Source organism: Syngnathus scovelli, chromosome 12 (genome assembly GCF_024217435.2).
Source record: "Syngnathus scovelli strain Florida chromosome 12, RoL_Ssco_1.2, whole genome shotgun sequence".
Lineage (NCBI taxonomy): Eukaryota > Metazoa > Chordata > Actinopteri > Syngnathiformes > Syngnathidae > Syngnathus > Syngnathus scovelli.
Genome location: NC_090858.1, coordinates 2792049 through 2807643, shown reverse-complemented (window position 1 = coordinate 2807643; position 15595 = coordinate 2792049). Strand labels below are relative to the sequence as shown.

The 15595-nt window shown below is 45.7% G+C and overlaps 2 protein-coding genes across 20 annotated transcripts in view; one reads left to right on the top strand and one right to left on the bottom strand.

Annotated features, from left to right (window-relative positions):
• wdpcp (WD repeat containing planar cell polarity effector) overlaps nucleotides 1–15595 on the top strand; it is a 50277-nt gene that overhangs the window by 8919 nt on the left and 25763 nt on the right. For 3 of the 19 annotated variants that reach the window (XR_007484852.1, XR_007484853.1, XM_049735042.1), the window contains exons 1-7: nucleotides 3153–3233; nucleotides 3856–3917; nucleotides 4648–4727; nucleotides 9901–9966; nucleotides 11385–11469; nucleotides 12954–12998; nucleotides 14537–14587. Coding sequence is in view for 17 of the 19 variants with exons in the window: in XM_049735042.1 (XP_049590999.1) it covers nucleotides 3226–3233; nucleotides 3856–3917; nucleotides 4648–4727; nucleotides 9901–9966; nucleotides 11385–11469; nucleotides 12954–12998; nucleotides 14537–14587 (397 nt within the window). In the remaining 2 variants the exon portion in view is untranslated. The other 16 variants (XM_068652510.1, XM_049735052.1, XM_049735050.1 and 13 more) reach the window with 16 other exon arrangements.
• On the bottom strand, nucleotides 225–3209 carry mdh1ab (malate dehydrogenase 1Ab, NAD (soluble)). The gene is made up of 9 exons (XM_049735061.2): nucleotides 3076–3209; nucleotides 2472–2570; nucleotides 2266–2362; nucleotides 1771–1946; nucleotides 1581–1703; nucleotides 1306–1482; nucleotides 1098–1211; nucleotides 886–975; nucleotides 225–693 (listed from the first exon to the last, which is right to left on the bottom strand). Exons 1-9 carry the CDS (start codon nucleotides 3076–3078, stop codon nucleotides 571–573), a joined length of 1002 nt encoding a protein of 333 aa, XP_049591018.1. The 5' UTR covers nucleotides 3079–3209; the 3' UTR covers nucleotides 225–570.

The window sequence follows — 15595 nt, the reverse complement described above, 5'->3', positions numbered from 1 at the left end:
GTTCTTGTAGTCTTTAAATGGACAACTGGTGCAGTACAAGTCAAGTTTGAGTCGAATTTCATGAGCAGCCATGCTAGACCATAAATTACATATTTAAAAAGACTACCCTCAACATGACTTGAGTGACCTCGTGCTTTGAAGGCCACATTTCATCGTTGCACGTAAATCGAGACATCAGCAAGAGTGTTCAATGTAATTTCCTAAACCCAATGAATCAAGTGCAATATGTTTCAAGTCTTTTATTATGACAGCATGAATGATTAATTCAAGTTTTTTCAAACACCCCTCAACGACACGACAAAATGAAATGACCTTGCTTCAGGTGACTATGTAGACTTAACGCTCACATTGGAGTGGTTCTTGGAGTGTAGTCATTCATGATAAAAGAAAGTGTTAGACAGATAGTTGGAGAACCCAAAAAAAACCCAAGTGAAGCTCTTGTGCTTGTGACCTTTAAAAACGACACGTCTGCTTAACAAAACACACTCTACATCTCTTAACAGACACACATGAGGAATCCAAGGACATTGAAAAGGAGTGTTTTTGTCACAGGCGGGCATCTACACGTAGTCACTTGGCCAGGAATTCCAGAGCTGTGTCTCTCTCGTCTATTAGCTCTTTGGCCGTGGCCTCCATCTTGGCCTTGGAGAAGTCGTTGATGGCCAAGCCCTCCACTATTTTCCAGGTCTTGTTCTGAGGGGACGGAGTAACAGCATGTTAATTACTCCATTAAGCCGCAACATTCCAAGTAGCGCGCTGCCCAGACTTGCAGCCAGTGTTGGACAAACGAGTTTATATGAAAAAAGTAACTAGCTGTTGTTACTGAAAAGAGCACTCTAAAGGAGGGGGGAGGGGGGGGGGGTCCAGAATGTAAGCCATGCTAACCTTGATCTGGACAGGGAAGGAGTAGATGAGGTCATTTGGGACGTTGTAGGTGTTGCCTGAGGAGTACACACCCATGGAGATGAACTCACCCTGGATAAAAAAAAATAAAAAAAAGAGAACAAACCTGTTTAGAATAGTAACTCCTAATTTTCATCGTGGGTTATATGTCAGTACACCTCCCCCCCCAAAGAATAAATATGAGCAAAATTCACCTCGGGTGTGCCGAACCAGATGTCCCTCATGTGGTCGCAGATGGCCTTGGCTGCAGACATGGCGCTGGACAGCTTCCTGGCCTTGATGACAGCAGCGCCTCTCTGCTGCACCGTCTGCGGCAACACCGGAAAGACAGTTTTGGTTTGGACTAACTGCAAGGTCCTAAAAAAATCATCTAAAAAAAAAATCACTACGATGTTTACACACAGTGATGAAGTCTCCTTTGAGCCAGGCCTCGTTCTTGACGGCGTCGAAGCAGGCCACTTCGCTGCCGGACACGTTGACCGTGCAGTGGTGCACGTCTGGATACTGCGTGGACGAGTGGTTGCCCCAGATGATCACGTTCTTAACGTGGGTGGCGGGGACGCTGCAGCACATCGCAACCTGCGGCGCAGGCACACACATCGAGCACGTTCCTTACGTGGGAAGTCGGAAATGTATCAAAACGGTAGCAGGAAGTAGAAACCCCCGCAGAGACACACCTGAGAGCGAGCCCTGTTATGGTCGAGGCGGGTGAGGCACGTGAAGTTCTCCTTGGGAATGGAGGGGGCAGACTTCATTGCAATCAGACAGTTGGTGTTGGCTGGGTTTCCGACCACCAGAACCTGAAAGTATCCCAATCAGTTCCCCTTCGTGTGTCAACGACGTGGAAAGACTCCTGGCGCTTACTACCTTGACGGTCTTCTTGGAGTACTTGTTCAGGGCCGCCCCCTGAGTCTCGAAAATGGCCACATTGGCTTTGAGCAGGTCCTTCCTCTCCATGCCCTCCCTCCTGGGCATTGAGCCCACCAAGATGGCGGCATCCAAGTCCTTGAAGGCCACTTCGACCTTGTCGGTGGCGACGATTTCTGCGGGGGGAGGAGAATCTCTGCGTGAATCAACAAGTGTGTGTCGACACGGAACGACAGTGTTTGGCTACAGAGGTCCCGTTTTGGTCAGTGTATTATTCACGGAGGGCCTCTCACAGACCGTCACCCCAACCCCATGTGTGCATGAAACACAGGGAAGCATCGTTTGAATGGGGAAAATTCCACAATGGAGAGGGCTCAGTGTTGCCTTGCGAATAGAAGATTTTTGAAAAGGTTGCTCTGTTATTGAAAAACTCACCAATTTGCCATTTTTGTTTTCATTGCTTATTCCGGGTCCAAACTGTAGTTAAATGTTTACCTCTCAGAAGAGGAAGGGCGCAGTCCTGCAATTCCATGACAACGCCTTCCAGGACGGGCATCATGGGCGGAATATCCAGGAGGAGCAGTGTGATTGGCTGGCACGAAGAACGAGGAGACAAATTAACATCATGCCACAAAGCAAATAGTGTCTCTGTTTCGACGCCAACTCATTTCAATTATGAGGGAATACATGAGCTCCTTTACCTGATCTTTACCAAAGACATCACCTTTAGCAACGCTGAACAACAACGAATAGGCAATCTGCCCTGCAGCACCAGTCACCAGAACTCGAATTGGCTCAGACTGTGAAGGGAACGTGGAAGAGAAGAGAAACGTTAGAACGAGGATTGATTTCACACACAAGGGTATGTAGGTGGGGCAGTTAGGCAGGCATTAGGTGGCACACTTCCATAGGGTGTTGTCGACATTCCCGTTTACACGCAGGATTAACCTAATCTAGGTTACTTCAAATATAGACTCTGAGATTTCTCCTACATACATTATATAAAAGGAAAAAAAGTAGGCAACAACAAATACAGACCGTTATCTTTAAACATTATATAAAAGAAAGAAAAATCAACTTGACAACAGGGGTTAAAATGACATGGAAACTTAATACCAAAACTTAGCATGGCGGTCTGTCATTCAGTGTACAGCTCGACCGGTGTTACGTAATAGAAATGTCATACGTGTAAAGCTTGAAATCAGTGTTTTTTTTAAATCATAAATTCCATCACAAGCTGTCAAAACACACACACACTGTTGGCAGATGAATAAGATCTAATCGGTGTTAGTTGCGTGCACTCACCATGATGTCGATCGCTTCACTTTCAACTGCTCACTGGGGAGGGAGGTCATTCGCTGGGGGAAAAAAACAAAACAATACAAAAAAAACTCGCGGTATTATCGCGAGAGTTGGAACGCTCGGGACTGAACCCCGGGAAGTGTAGTCGTATCAATGTATCGGTAGGTTTTTGAAAAAATGGAACCACAAATGAACTATTTTTCTACAACTAGTGAACGTAAAATACTTATTAACGTGTGTTAAAATCCACTTTGAAGCCCACCAGTTGCTGATATCGTCAGTCTCGCTAATTAGCCTGCTACCACAGCTGTTGCCTGGTGACGCCAATGACGCTGCGGAAGTTAGCATTTAGCAAATGCTAATTTATAGAAAAATAAAAACTTAACAGTCGTGTCTTGTTGGCTCCAATGGGACGTTTGACGTCCACACAGTTTAAATTAACATGTTAACTAGTGAAGCGGGTTGCTTAAATGACATTTGACGTCGTGGGCGATGAAAGTTTGGAATGAAGTTGGACGCGAGACACGTAAAAAGAAGATGCTAATCCCATAACCGCATTGTAAGTCATCTAACCAGTGATAAAACCAGTTGATCAACTTCAATAATGTTGTGGTGTTCTTCTTATCTAACGTAACTTAACGTCTCTAGTCACAAATAGATAAACATCTGCATTACAGTTTAACCCCCAAATCAGTGCTGCATTACTCTACGTTATCATTTTATTCAGTGACTATCTTGGACATGCAATTAATTCAATATTTATTATTGTGTCTCTATTTACAGTGGTTTCATTGTCGTTGTCAGCAAAGGTCTCTTGGTTTTGGCTTTTAGAGAATACCTTCCAGGTGAGCATGGTCTTATCAATTTACTTAAAATTCTTTGTTTCATGTTGTATCTGTCAAATGATGGCAAAATGGCTAAATCACTAAATTTATTACTTTTACCCCTCCCACAAACTGTAAACACATTTTAAACATACTGGACATATTTAATGTCTGTCTAAATGTGTAGGTCCAACTTTTGTGTTTAAATAAGTGTCATACAGCGTGATATGATCTGGTACCCGTTTGCCACACTGGCCTGGTGCTTCTGTTTTTTTCTCTATAAAAATAATCGAGGTGTATCTTATGTCCCTTGGAGCCACTCAGAAGTGACATTGGGAAAAGTTCAGCCAGCGGAGGATTCTGGAACATTGCTCGCTTTGCCTCCTTTGTCCTTTCACCTCCCTCCTCTTACCCCCTTTTTCTTTTCTTTATCGCTATCCTATTCTGCTCCTCCACTTGGGCCTGAAGGGTGCACCTGAGCGAGACCCCCGTCACGTCGACAGCTGTGGAAGGGGGTTGAGGGCAGATACTGTATAACCAGGAGGACACCCCAAATCAGCTTTTTATCTGCTCCGGTAGACTATGGTCTCTCTGCAAACGTGACCAGATTGAAGTTGCCACATCCCCGCCCGTGTAGCGTCGCGAGTCTCGACATTACTGTCATGTCTACTCTGTGAGATTTTTGTGCTCTGTTGCACAATTGCTCTGGTGTTACGAACGGGCCTCCTGTCTCATCTTTGTATTCCACTAGGTGGCAGTGCAAGACCACAGTCAACACTACTAACGTTGTCGACCTGTGATCCCAGAAGATTGGTCGCCACTTCACACAGAGTAAGTAGGCATTTCATACATCGGTAACTCAATGTGCTTTAAATTCAACAATTAAAAATAGACATTTAAAAATGAAGGACAAAATTAAAATCCAGAATGTCACAAAAAAATACACACCTCTGAATTTGCTTAACAGGACCTTAAATGATTTTATGGATTTATGATTGGCTGGCAACTAGTCCGAGAATCACCCGGCCTCTCGGCTAAAGTCAGGTCCAAAATGATAAGTCATATTTTGAAAGTTGCTGATCCAAAGTGGGTTTTCTCGGCCGCGTGCGAAGGTCTCAACGAGTCCCTCTTACTGTCTTTTGATGAAACCTGAGGAGATTTCAAGTCGTGCCTCTTGTGTATATGTGGGAGGGAAAAGAACGACAGTGTTGACAATCGGAGAGAACCCAGGCCTCAGCAAACACACCGAGTAAGTTCTTGGCATTGATGCAGAACTATTCAATTAAAATTCCTAATTCACACACACACATACACTTAAACGCTGGCATGCTGGAAGTGTGTTTCTTCCAAGTGAGCCTCGACCGCACTCCCTCTCTCTCGCTGTCTGTCTCCCAGAGACGTTTGCATAAGCAAATGGTCCGTGAAATGGCTTTTGATGGAATCAAACTCCATATTAAGACAAATGCATATTTCATAGCCGCCGATGGACTGATTGACAGAGCGGTGTCCTTATTTCTCCACTGCGGATCTTCTCCCCGAAGGCGATGCTTATCAGAATATTACCCTGGCTTGACTTGTTTTTGATATGTCAACTTGTAATTTTAGACCTCACAGGGATACTTTGGGTTGAAATTGTTTGTTTTGTTAAACAGTGCTTTTTTGCTAGCCACTAGGGGGCGCCAACCTGCTGCATGCTGACTTTACGCGTCTTCACGTTTGAACATTTATTTGATATCCAGATTAAGGTCTTTGTGCTTTATTTTGTTAGTCACGTTTAAGACCACGACTCGCGACATTTTGGCCTACTAGTATTCAATTAATTTCGACAAGTAAAGTCCTCTGCTGCGCTAGTAATATTACTTGGCTAACTATTAGACTCCTGGAACTTGCAACAAAATTCTCACTTGTAGTCTAGTAACATGTTGTCTTGTATGCCAATTTCTACGCAACAAATTCCAAATTTTTTGTGTTAATCAACGCTAATCAAAGTGATGTCATTTTAGCCGACCAAGGCCAGCTCGTCAGACCTTTCATTAACCCCAGATCCCAAATCCATCCAACTGGACCGCCGATGGCAACTCAGTGCCGAAAGCTGGCTGTCACACCCTTCTGCACAGCCATAATGTTGCATTCGGGGGTGGAGGAGAAGGGGGCTGCAGGGGTGATATAGGGGCCATGCAACAGACAGCACTGCATGATCCGCTCGCCTGCAGGTTAGCAGCAACATGGCTGGTCCTGTTTGCCTTCTCTCTCTCTCTCTCGCTCTCTTTTTCTCTCTCTCTCCACCCCCCCCCCCTCCCTTGCCCCCAAAGAAAGGAAAGAATGTTTTCCCCCACAACACGGCTCCGTGCGGGGATTAAGGCCCGTTTCGAGCGGCCCGGGGTCGCGCGGCAGATGTTAGCCAGGATAGCTGCTTGTTGCCGTGACAACAGAAGGGCCGTTTGGGATGTGGGCCCGCCCAGACGACCTTAAGCGTATGTATGGGTGTGTGAAGGGAAACAAGTGCCAGTTTTGGATTGAAAGTTGGGACACATGAGGGCTAAACAGTCAACGAAATGGACAAAACTATTGGGGACACGGTGAAAAGTGAACTTTGAAAATTAGTATTAAGATGATTGATTTTATTTATTATATATCCAAGACATTTGGGCCCAGTGTTTCGATTTAACAGAAGGCCGGAAAACTGGTTTGTTTCGATAGCAATTGTTTGTCAGCTTTTGTCAATCACAGCAGCCGCACAATTGAGCGAAACACAATATCAGCGTTCAAAACTCGAGACTAATGATGACTGACGTGATCTTTGTGAGGTACTGTATATTCTGTTATGTAACAATGGCCCAGACGGTGTAAAATGAGCAGGAACGTGAATAGGTCAGTCAAGCGATCATTTCTTATCCCCGCCCGCTGCTTTTCCCAACTTCCTGCGTTTTAACTCGAACCGTTGCCCTGTTAACAGTGTCGGGCACAGCTCGGGATTAATCGTCAAAATGCGAAAAGCGAACCTATCCTGACGTCAAAGGGGGGTCAGAGTGTGGTTAACTCCGAGGCCCGGCGGCGGCCCCTCTGCTGCTCCTCGCCGTCAACTCCGACGGGAAGAGGATACCTCGTCTGACAAGACAAGACTTGACCCACGAATAGAGGCTCAGCTCTGCTTTTGTGCCGTGTAGAAGTACAGAATTCACTTCATTTGTGGAAGGAGTGTCGGTTTTGTTTGCGTTTCCGTTTGTTGGTCAGGAATGAGTTAACCGATTTGTTAGCTTCGATTGCTAACACTGAATATTAGCTTACATATGAATTTGAGTTAAATGTCTGACGTAGTCACGGGAAGCCATTTTGTGACTATTTGGCAGGTATTCTTAGATTTGACTGTTTGACAAAAAAAAAAAAAAGGTGGATTATGGAAGGATATTTAACAAGGCCCCGTGTCCAAAAGTGAACAGGAAGTTCAGGACCGTTTTGGGTGAATTCCAGATCTAAAAAAAAACAGCAACAAAGCAGTTAAACTAGACAGTTGGGTCACGCTAAATTGCAAGATTTTTTTTTCGCCTGCATCAGTTGAAATGGGTGAAGAATGAGGTCAAAGTTTGATAATCATTTGGACGATCTGCCAAGGAAAAAGTCAGTTGTTGAAATTAGAGGAAACCCAGATGCCATTTTGGATCCAGAATGTTTGTTGTTTGTTTTTGGTACTTGATGCACTTTAGTTAAGTATGATTGACATCTGCCAGGTCACTGCTGGGAGTAGACAAGGTAGGGGAAAAGATTATTTACTTGTAGATGGCAGAATGCCTCAGTCGGAGGTTTGAGAGGGCGATAGCGACACCGGAATCCATCTCAGAGGTCGCAGACGCGAGCCCTTTTGCTCCGAGTGCCATCGACTCGCCGTCGTATCAACCTGTCACAGGTGGAGCGAGACAGAAAGCCCGCCGAGGTGTGTCCGAGGTGTCACGGCCTCGTCCGGGAGGTGACAGACAACCCGTGTGTGAACGCGTGACGGCTGAATAAGACCGTTAAGAAGTCTAGGGGACGTTCGGCGTGACCTTTCCTTTCTACCGGGGTCGGCGGCCACTCCGTCAGCCCGACGGCAACTTTGAAAGGACGTCAACGAGCTTTTGACAGGTTGAAAAGTTGACTGCATTAAGATCCGGTATATGTTCCGGTACTATATTCTGAATGTGACTAGTTCGCGGTCATTAGGTGAGGGACGAACGGCGGGACAGCAACCGGCTTTAGGAGCAGAAAAAAAGAGCGTAAACAAAACCTCAGCGTGACACGTGTCACCTCGACGGCGACAGGGTAGCGGCACCGCCGCGGCGCATCTTGGCCCGGGTTCCCTTTGAAGCCGGCCGGCCGGGCAATTGTGCAGCTGCCGTGGAAATAGTATTGCCTTTCATGCCCTTGCGCGTCGCCGCAGGAGCAGATACACGGGAGCTTTTAGCCAAACGCTTGGCGGGATTAGGCCTATTAGCGGAACAGGAGGGAGCGACAAGCGTTACTGCCCCAGCGTGTAAATGTTTAGAAAGATTTGGATGGGTTCGAAATAACGTTGAAGGCATAATCAAGCGGGATGTCGTCCTCACTTTTGCTTCCTCTCCATCATTATCTACACACCTTTTTTTTTTTTCTTTCTCAGTCATTACTGAGGCTGTTTGCCTTTCTGCTCCAGGCGTTGGGTAAATACCTCTGCTGGAGTGAGTTTCCCTTTTTTCCCACCTTCCTCCCTCCATTAGCTCCTCTAATGACGTTTACACTTGTGCTTAGAAAGGCCTCCTCTCATCTCCGCGGCATCCTCCTCCCTCCTCCGCTTTTCTTTGCTCACTCAGGCCACAAGATCATGTTTAAAGGTGTTTGGACTTTGCACTTTGAGTCCTGCTTTTGGGTGAATTAGTCAAATTCGTGAGATAATCCCTTTATTGGCAGGGAAACACATTACAGGAGCAGAGAGCAAAGAAAAGGTCAATTGTAGGTAGAAGGTTAGCGTAAAACATCAATATTGCAGAAACCTTTTATTTTTTAGAAAAATCCCCAAAGAACGGTATTTTTTGTTTGAATTTCAGATAAAATTTTAAAAACCTCATGAGAAAAATCACAAAATATTCAAATAGTGTATGACTAGAAAATAATAACTTTTTCTCCATTTGTTTAAAATGGATCATGACAATCTTATTGTATTTTGCTTCATTTTTGTAATATATATTTGTAATAATTTTTAATTTTGACTAAATGTTACAATATGGCAATAAATGCTAAATACACATACAGAAACTATCTTAGCATGTATTATACTTATATTATTTTTTTCAAAATTGATATATTTTATTTGACTCTATTGATGGACATTGTTAATAATTTTAACAGATTTTATTTTTCTTGTGTGAAAATTTTCAAGAAAAATGAAAAATTCCATCAGTTAAATACAACATATTAATTCTTTTTTTTTTTTTTTTTTTTTTTGTCGACAAGCTCTGCATATGATCGACACAATTGTCACCTTTTCAACAAGCCAAAGGCGACTTGTCCATTTATGCAACCTTCTGACCTAATAAACAAAACAATTTGGCCAACCCCGAAAGCTCACTTTTGACATCTGAACTCTTCACCTCTGCATGCCCCTTGAACCTGGAATGCGACTTTCAGCGAGTAACCTCTTCCCATACGTACACTCCTCATACTCCCGCTCTCGACTTGCCCCGAGGCCACGTCAGGGTAGTTTCCCCTCTGCCGCCGATTGACGTGTCGTGTAAAACACACACGAATGTAGCTGTCACCTCGCCCGAGCCGTATTACCTTTTTGTTCTACCTGTCCATCATTTCTATTCTGAATGGGATCCCGCGAGACTGAAAGACTCTAGGCCCGCTCCCTGGCGCCGCTTTGCCGCAGCGTGTATGTCAGTCACGTTTTTTTTTTTTGGGCGGCGACCGCAGTCTCGTTTTGGTCACACATGACAGCGAGAATGAGAAAGAATTCTTAAGATGTCAAAGCAAAGCGTTTCTTTCGTTCCAGGGCCTTCCACTTACGCCGCCTGCAGCTCCACGTGTACGCCGTGAAAGCCTGAGTGCACACCTCGAGGTAATCGCCACATCACCTTTGCAAATTATTCATTCCACAAAACCCCATTTCGCTTATCTGACGCATCTCTTGTCTTAATTTCCGCTGCTTAAAAGCCAGATAACCTCTTGGCATTGTATTTTTTTTTTCTTCTTCACCTTTAAGAAACTCATTGCTGCCTTTGAGCACGCTGCTTCCCAAGTTCCCATCCTGACTTGAAATATGCACATTCATAACGTATTTTATGAACCCCCTCGAGATCGCAAACATTTACTCTGTGACGCACGCATTGACAAAAATGCGACCACCCAGAGGCGCAACGTCAATACAGAGCACAGAAGACGCAGACACCAGACAAGGTCCGATTTTCTTTGAAAGAAGAGCCCCCAAATTACTCCACCAACCCTCCTTTGATGTGAAAGCAGCTTCTTGACAATGTAAAGACGAATCCACTCACCCCCTCCCCTCACCTATATTCTACCTGCAAAGGTTGAACAGGTATCAAACTTTTCTTTGACTCTACCAGGCGTGCAATAACTAAACGAAAGCTATCTGACAGTAGTCCCACCCCCAAAAAAATGGCTGATGCCTTCTAAAAAAAAAAAAAAAGCCATTTAGGAGAAAGAGAGAAGAATCCTCTTATGTCGCTAAAGTCGTTCCGCCGCGCCATGCTAGCCGCAGCGTTTCCACGGTACCTCATGTTATCTGGCCGTATTTTTTGTTGGGACTTGTAGTTTGAGGGGTTTGGGCAGCAAAATGAGATATTCCACACACTCCTGCCGCCGCCGCACCAGGAGGAGTATGTGCGGCAGATAAGAGCGACTCCTCAGAGAGGAAATCAGAAAGAGAAGCCGACGCTGCAATATAACTGCCTTGCCTTTGACTCTGTGTTTTTTCACATGTGCCAAATATGTTTTTTTTTTACACCCACAAAATTCGAACATACAACTCAGGCTACACACATTCCGATAAGTTCAGCAAATTCCGTTGCTTGGAAAACGGTAATCACGGTCGTTCTATTTTCCGACAGTCAGGATCCTCTGTGGCACTACGCTGCCTCTTACAGGTCAGTGTTGGTACTACAACAAAAGGCTCAACGTAGTTCCCGAATGGAAGCAAAACGGGACGAAAACGAGAGACAAGCCCACTTCGACTCGTGAACTCGGGCTGACGTTGGGAGGTGGTCAAAACCCACGCCCCAATCGTTCACGCATCACCGGCGTGCAGTGACGGACGCGCACTTGAGGAATGACAGCTCAAACAAAGCCAACAGCATTCCACGTGCGCGTGTGAAAATACCACAACAATAGCCGCAGGTCACTTTTTTTTCTGCCGCTATGAACTCCACCCAAAAAAAAAAAAAAAAATTGGGTGTCTGCAAGCATGTTTGACCCTTCCCCATCTTCTGTCCTTTTTCCCGTTGTTTTCATTCTGAGCAGAGTCAGCTCACACCTGTCCGTCAGATGGCGTTCTGCCTGGCTGAGCTCCACTTGTGGTCCACCAAGAGCTCCCTCCAAGTCCAAGGTACACTTGCCGATTCTCCGCTCCGCTCGGCGCCCGACTCTGCCGCGGCCTGTCAACGCTCACTTTGTTTGCTCTCCATCGGACGTGAACAGAGAGGCGTTTTCAGTCAACACCCGGGTCGGCGCCGCTCGTTGTTGCCTTCTTTGTCGTCACTTGAAGTTCCTCGCGTTGCTTTTACAGCGCTCGATTGTTCGTCGATGACGGTTTTAATTGTTTAGCGTGACTGCGGGGATTTTGACGAGGGGAAAAAGTGCTTGTTGTGAAGACCACACGTACACACACACGTAGGCATTTTGAAGACATACCATTGTCAAAACGTTCTTTAATTTGGTCAGATATATAAACTTTTGACTATTACATATGACATTGAGTGAAAACACATTAAGTCCACATTGATAGTTTACCTTTCTCATAAGCGCACAATAAACATCCGATAGCGACCTCTCGCTTGACATTTTTGTCCGTTTCCACGCTCGCCGCATATCTGCCCATCTCCTCCCCACGCTCCGCTTCAACGTTTTCTTGTTTTCCGTCCCTTCCATTCCGTCCTTCACAGTCTGCTGGACTCTAGCGGAAGATAGTGTCTCACCCCCTCCCCCCTTCATGTATGACGATGTGTGAATTTAACTGTGTTCCGTGTGTATCCCGTCTTACACTGCCATATTTGTTTGGTGTTTTTTTTTTTAAACCTTCTATCTTACAAAAACGTGCCGGGATAAATCTCAGCAAAGAAGCCTGATCGCTGAGTCGTGACACACCTTCCTGTCAACGTCCGCCTTAACAAACAAAAAAAACAAACGCTGTGTAGATTTTTAACACGCGCCCGTGCTCACAATGCCGATACATTAAATTTAATAAGAAAAAGTTTCACACTAAGTAGCAGAATAGTGATATTTGTAGATTGACAAAATAGTTTTGGCTTTGTTACGAGAAATTAAAGGTGACCTGTGCGTTTGCTTCCTGTTTTATTAGGATGACCTCAGCAGCAAAAGTGGCGGCGTGATAAAAAAAATGATGCGTCGTGCGACTTTTGGGGCCTGCCGGAATAACGTCAGAAAAATGCACACCTCAGCAATTTGTCCGGTTTATACGTGTGTGTTTTTCAGCTCGCGTGTTTTTGTGTGTGTGTGTCTATTTTTAATGTCTACGTGTCAGTTTGAGTCTCTCAGATGGGCCAAAATGGGCACACTTGTCTTTATTAACCCCCCCCCCCATCATCTACCCGTTTCCATTCTGGCTTGGACCCCTTCAATCCTCCACCCCCCCCCTCCTTCCTCCTCTCACCTCCCTCCAGTGGTCTTATCTAAAGCACGGCGCTGGCAGACGGGACAGGCCAGTGGCTGATAGCGATTGTTTATCCCACGGTGCAAAAATTGCTGATTTGTCTTGTGTGATTTTTTTTTTTTTTTTTTTTCTACCCCGACAGCACAATACTCATCTCTCCCTCTCTCTCTCCCTCCCTCTCTCTCTCTCTCGCCCCGCAGACACGGATATTGGCACGTATCAGTACCACGATAAAGCAGAGCCAGGTAAATAGTGTTTATATTGCCTCTGTGTTTGCGTTTCAGATAAGTTGTATTTGTGTGCACGTAAGATGTCAACACACACAAGACTTATATGCTTTTTTTTTGGGTGGGGGTCATCTTTGATCATTTTTGTACACATCGAGGCTGTGTTAGCATGTGGGATTTACATACGAAAACGTGCACCCATCGGTGTTATGATGATGAAGCCCGGCCTGGCGTTGACGCTGTTGACCCGGGGTCCTGCCACAAAGCGATAGGAGAGCTAAACTGTTGACTTTGTCCTAGATCTCATAGCAATAGGCCCCTCCGGCCTCCGCCCATGCGGGGCCGGCCTTGTATCGCCTCAGGCCGAAGTCCGAAGCAGATTTGGGCTTCCTCCCTTTCCTCGCCATCGCCATGTTTTATTTTTAGTTTCCTTTTCAATAGCGATGCGTTTGCTTTCTTTCTCGCGTTTGAATAGCCGCTTCCAATCTTCAATGGAGGAACGATGCTCTGCCTCCAAATCCTTTCATTTGGAGGATTATGAAAGTGTGGTTTGATATCACAGTGCAGGGAGGAGGAGGAGGAGGAGGAGGAGGAGTCAGCATCCAAACGTATTGCGACATTTCCACATGGGATTGTAACGATAGCCATCGAGTGCAATCAAATATTTCAGGTTCTTAAATGTTTCGCTAATGCCAAATTCAGATGACACCTAACCCACTTACCTGTAGTTAAACAAAATCGTTTCTAAATGCCGCCTTGCTGTCCCACGAAAGGATGATTAAAGTCATCATTTCATCCGACACTGGCCAGAGCTGTTTTTGTGGATTGGACAGTCAAGCGCCTCACGCCCACTAGAGGGAGGCCCAGGCTCAATGGAGCGCCTCGGGGGTCCCCTGCAGCCAAATAACCCAGCAGCCCACCCCCCTACACTCGTCAAGCCCTTGCCTTGAGCAGGTGCCTGTGTCTGGGCCTGCCCGCCCCCTCCCCTACCCACCCCACCTCCTTATCTGATTAATACTACTTATCCAGGAGGTGTTCCAACTGGAGAGCCCACCACCGTCTTGCTGGCTGCGACCCGGGCGAGAGGCGCCGCTTTCGTGCGGCGCGCTTTGCCAAAACTGGCCCCCCCCCAGATTTATGTTGGTGTTTAAGCTGCATTGTTGGTAATGAACGAATGAATCCGAATCACCTTTTTGAGGGCCTCACAGGGCAGGAAAACTCGGACATTTTCGAAAGCTGGTGTATTGTGGTGGGAAAAAAAAATTGTTTAATGAGTCCGCAACTTGACCCGGTGAAAAACTTAGTAGAACTTAGAAAAAGTTTTCCATCTTGATTCGAAACATTTTGAGGTTGGAGCGTTCAATGAGCGAAATTTGGTGTTCATTCCTGAAAAAAAATCTTAATGACCCTAAAATTGAACAGGAGCCATTTTGATCCAATTCATTCTACTTTGATGGGAGATTTTTATTTTCTTTTTGTCTACGTGGGCGGAACTTGTCAAAGTTTAACAATCATTTTAAAGATTTGCCATTGAAACATTTCCCCCCCCTTTGCAGCCAATCACCAGGAGCATCACTATTTCAATGAGAAAATCTACTTCACTGAAGGTACAGTCAATTCACATTTTTTCCCAATCTGCAATTATTAACATCTTGGGCGAATCACTTCCTTGTATTCTCACGCACCCACTCACCCAGTCGTTGAATACAAACACCCTTATCAGGAGACAAACACTCCCCCCCCCCCCCCCCCCCCCCCCCCCCCGTCCTGCATTTACATACTGTTTACCTCCTCCTCACACCCTTTCTTAATGAAAAACCTTCATTTTTATTTTCCAGATATTGCACCCCATTAAAAGCAACACCCCCCCCTCCCGTCCCCCGCCATTGAAGCTGAGGTCGTTTATACGCGTCCGCCAGCAGATGCTCAAATTCAATTATGTCTTCTGTTTCCTCTCGCCGCGTGGCCACCAGAGATGCAGAAAGCAACATGAAGGAGGCCTTTTGCACACGCGGCGATACGCGCCGCGCCGAGCGAGAGGTTGCGCCGGGGAGATAACTTGAGTGCGCCACAATTAAGTGCGCGCTTCTCCTCGAGGAACCGTTTTTTTTTTTTGAAAGGACGTTCGGCTACTCCGGGCTGAAAGCGGACGACTTAACGCTTCCGCTGGCTGCTCTGGGGACGGCGCCGCAGTAATGGAAAACCACTTTATTCTAGTATTGTGCTTTAAAACATTGCTTTTGCAGATCAACATACTCTTAACGGCGCTAATCACGGCGGAGTCGTGATAACTGAACAAATGTTTTTATCGTGTGATGCAGCATGAGGTTCGCCGAGCAAAATTATTTTTGAACACGTCACCATAGAATGTTTATCAGCTCATTCTGTGAGTATGTCTAGATCCATCTAGTCCATCTCTCCGTCCCCGTCCAATCTCTCGAACCGCAAAAAAAGCAAGCTGAGATGATAGACGGGCATCATTTAATGACTGCTCCTCGTTATTCTCGTTTTCCAGAACATAATTAGCATCACTTCCGTCTTTCCTGCGCATGGTTGTGTTGTCACCACCTTTTATTCACCACGTTGACCCCCTGTCACACTCAGCCTAAATACGT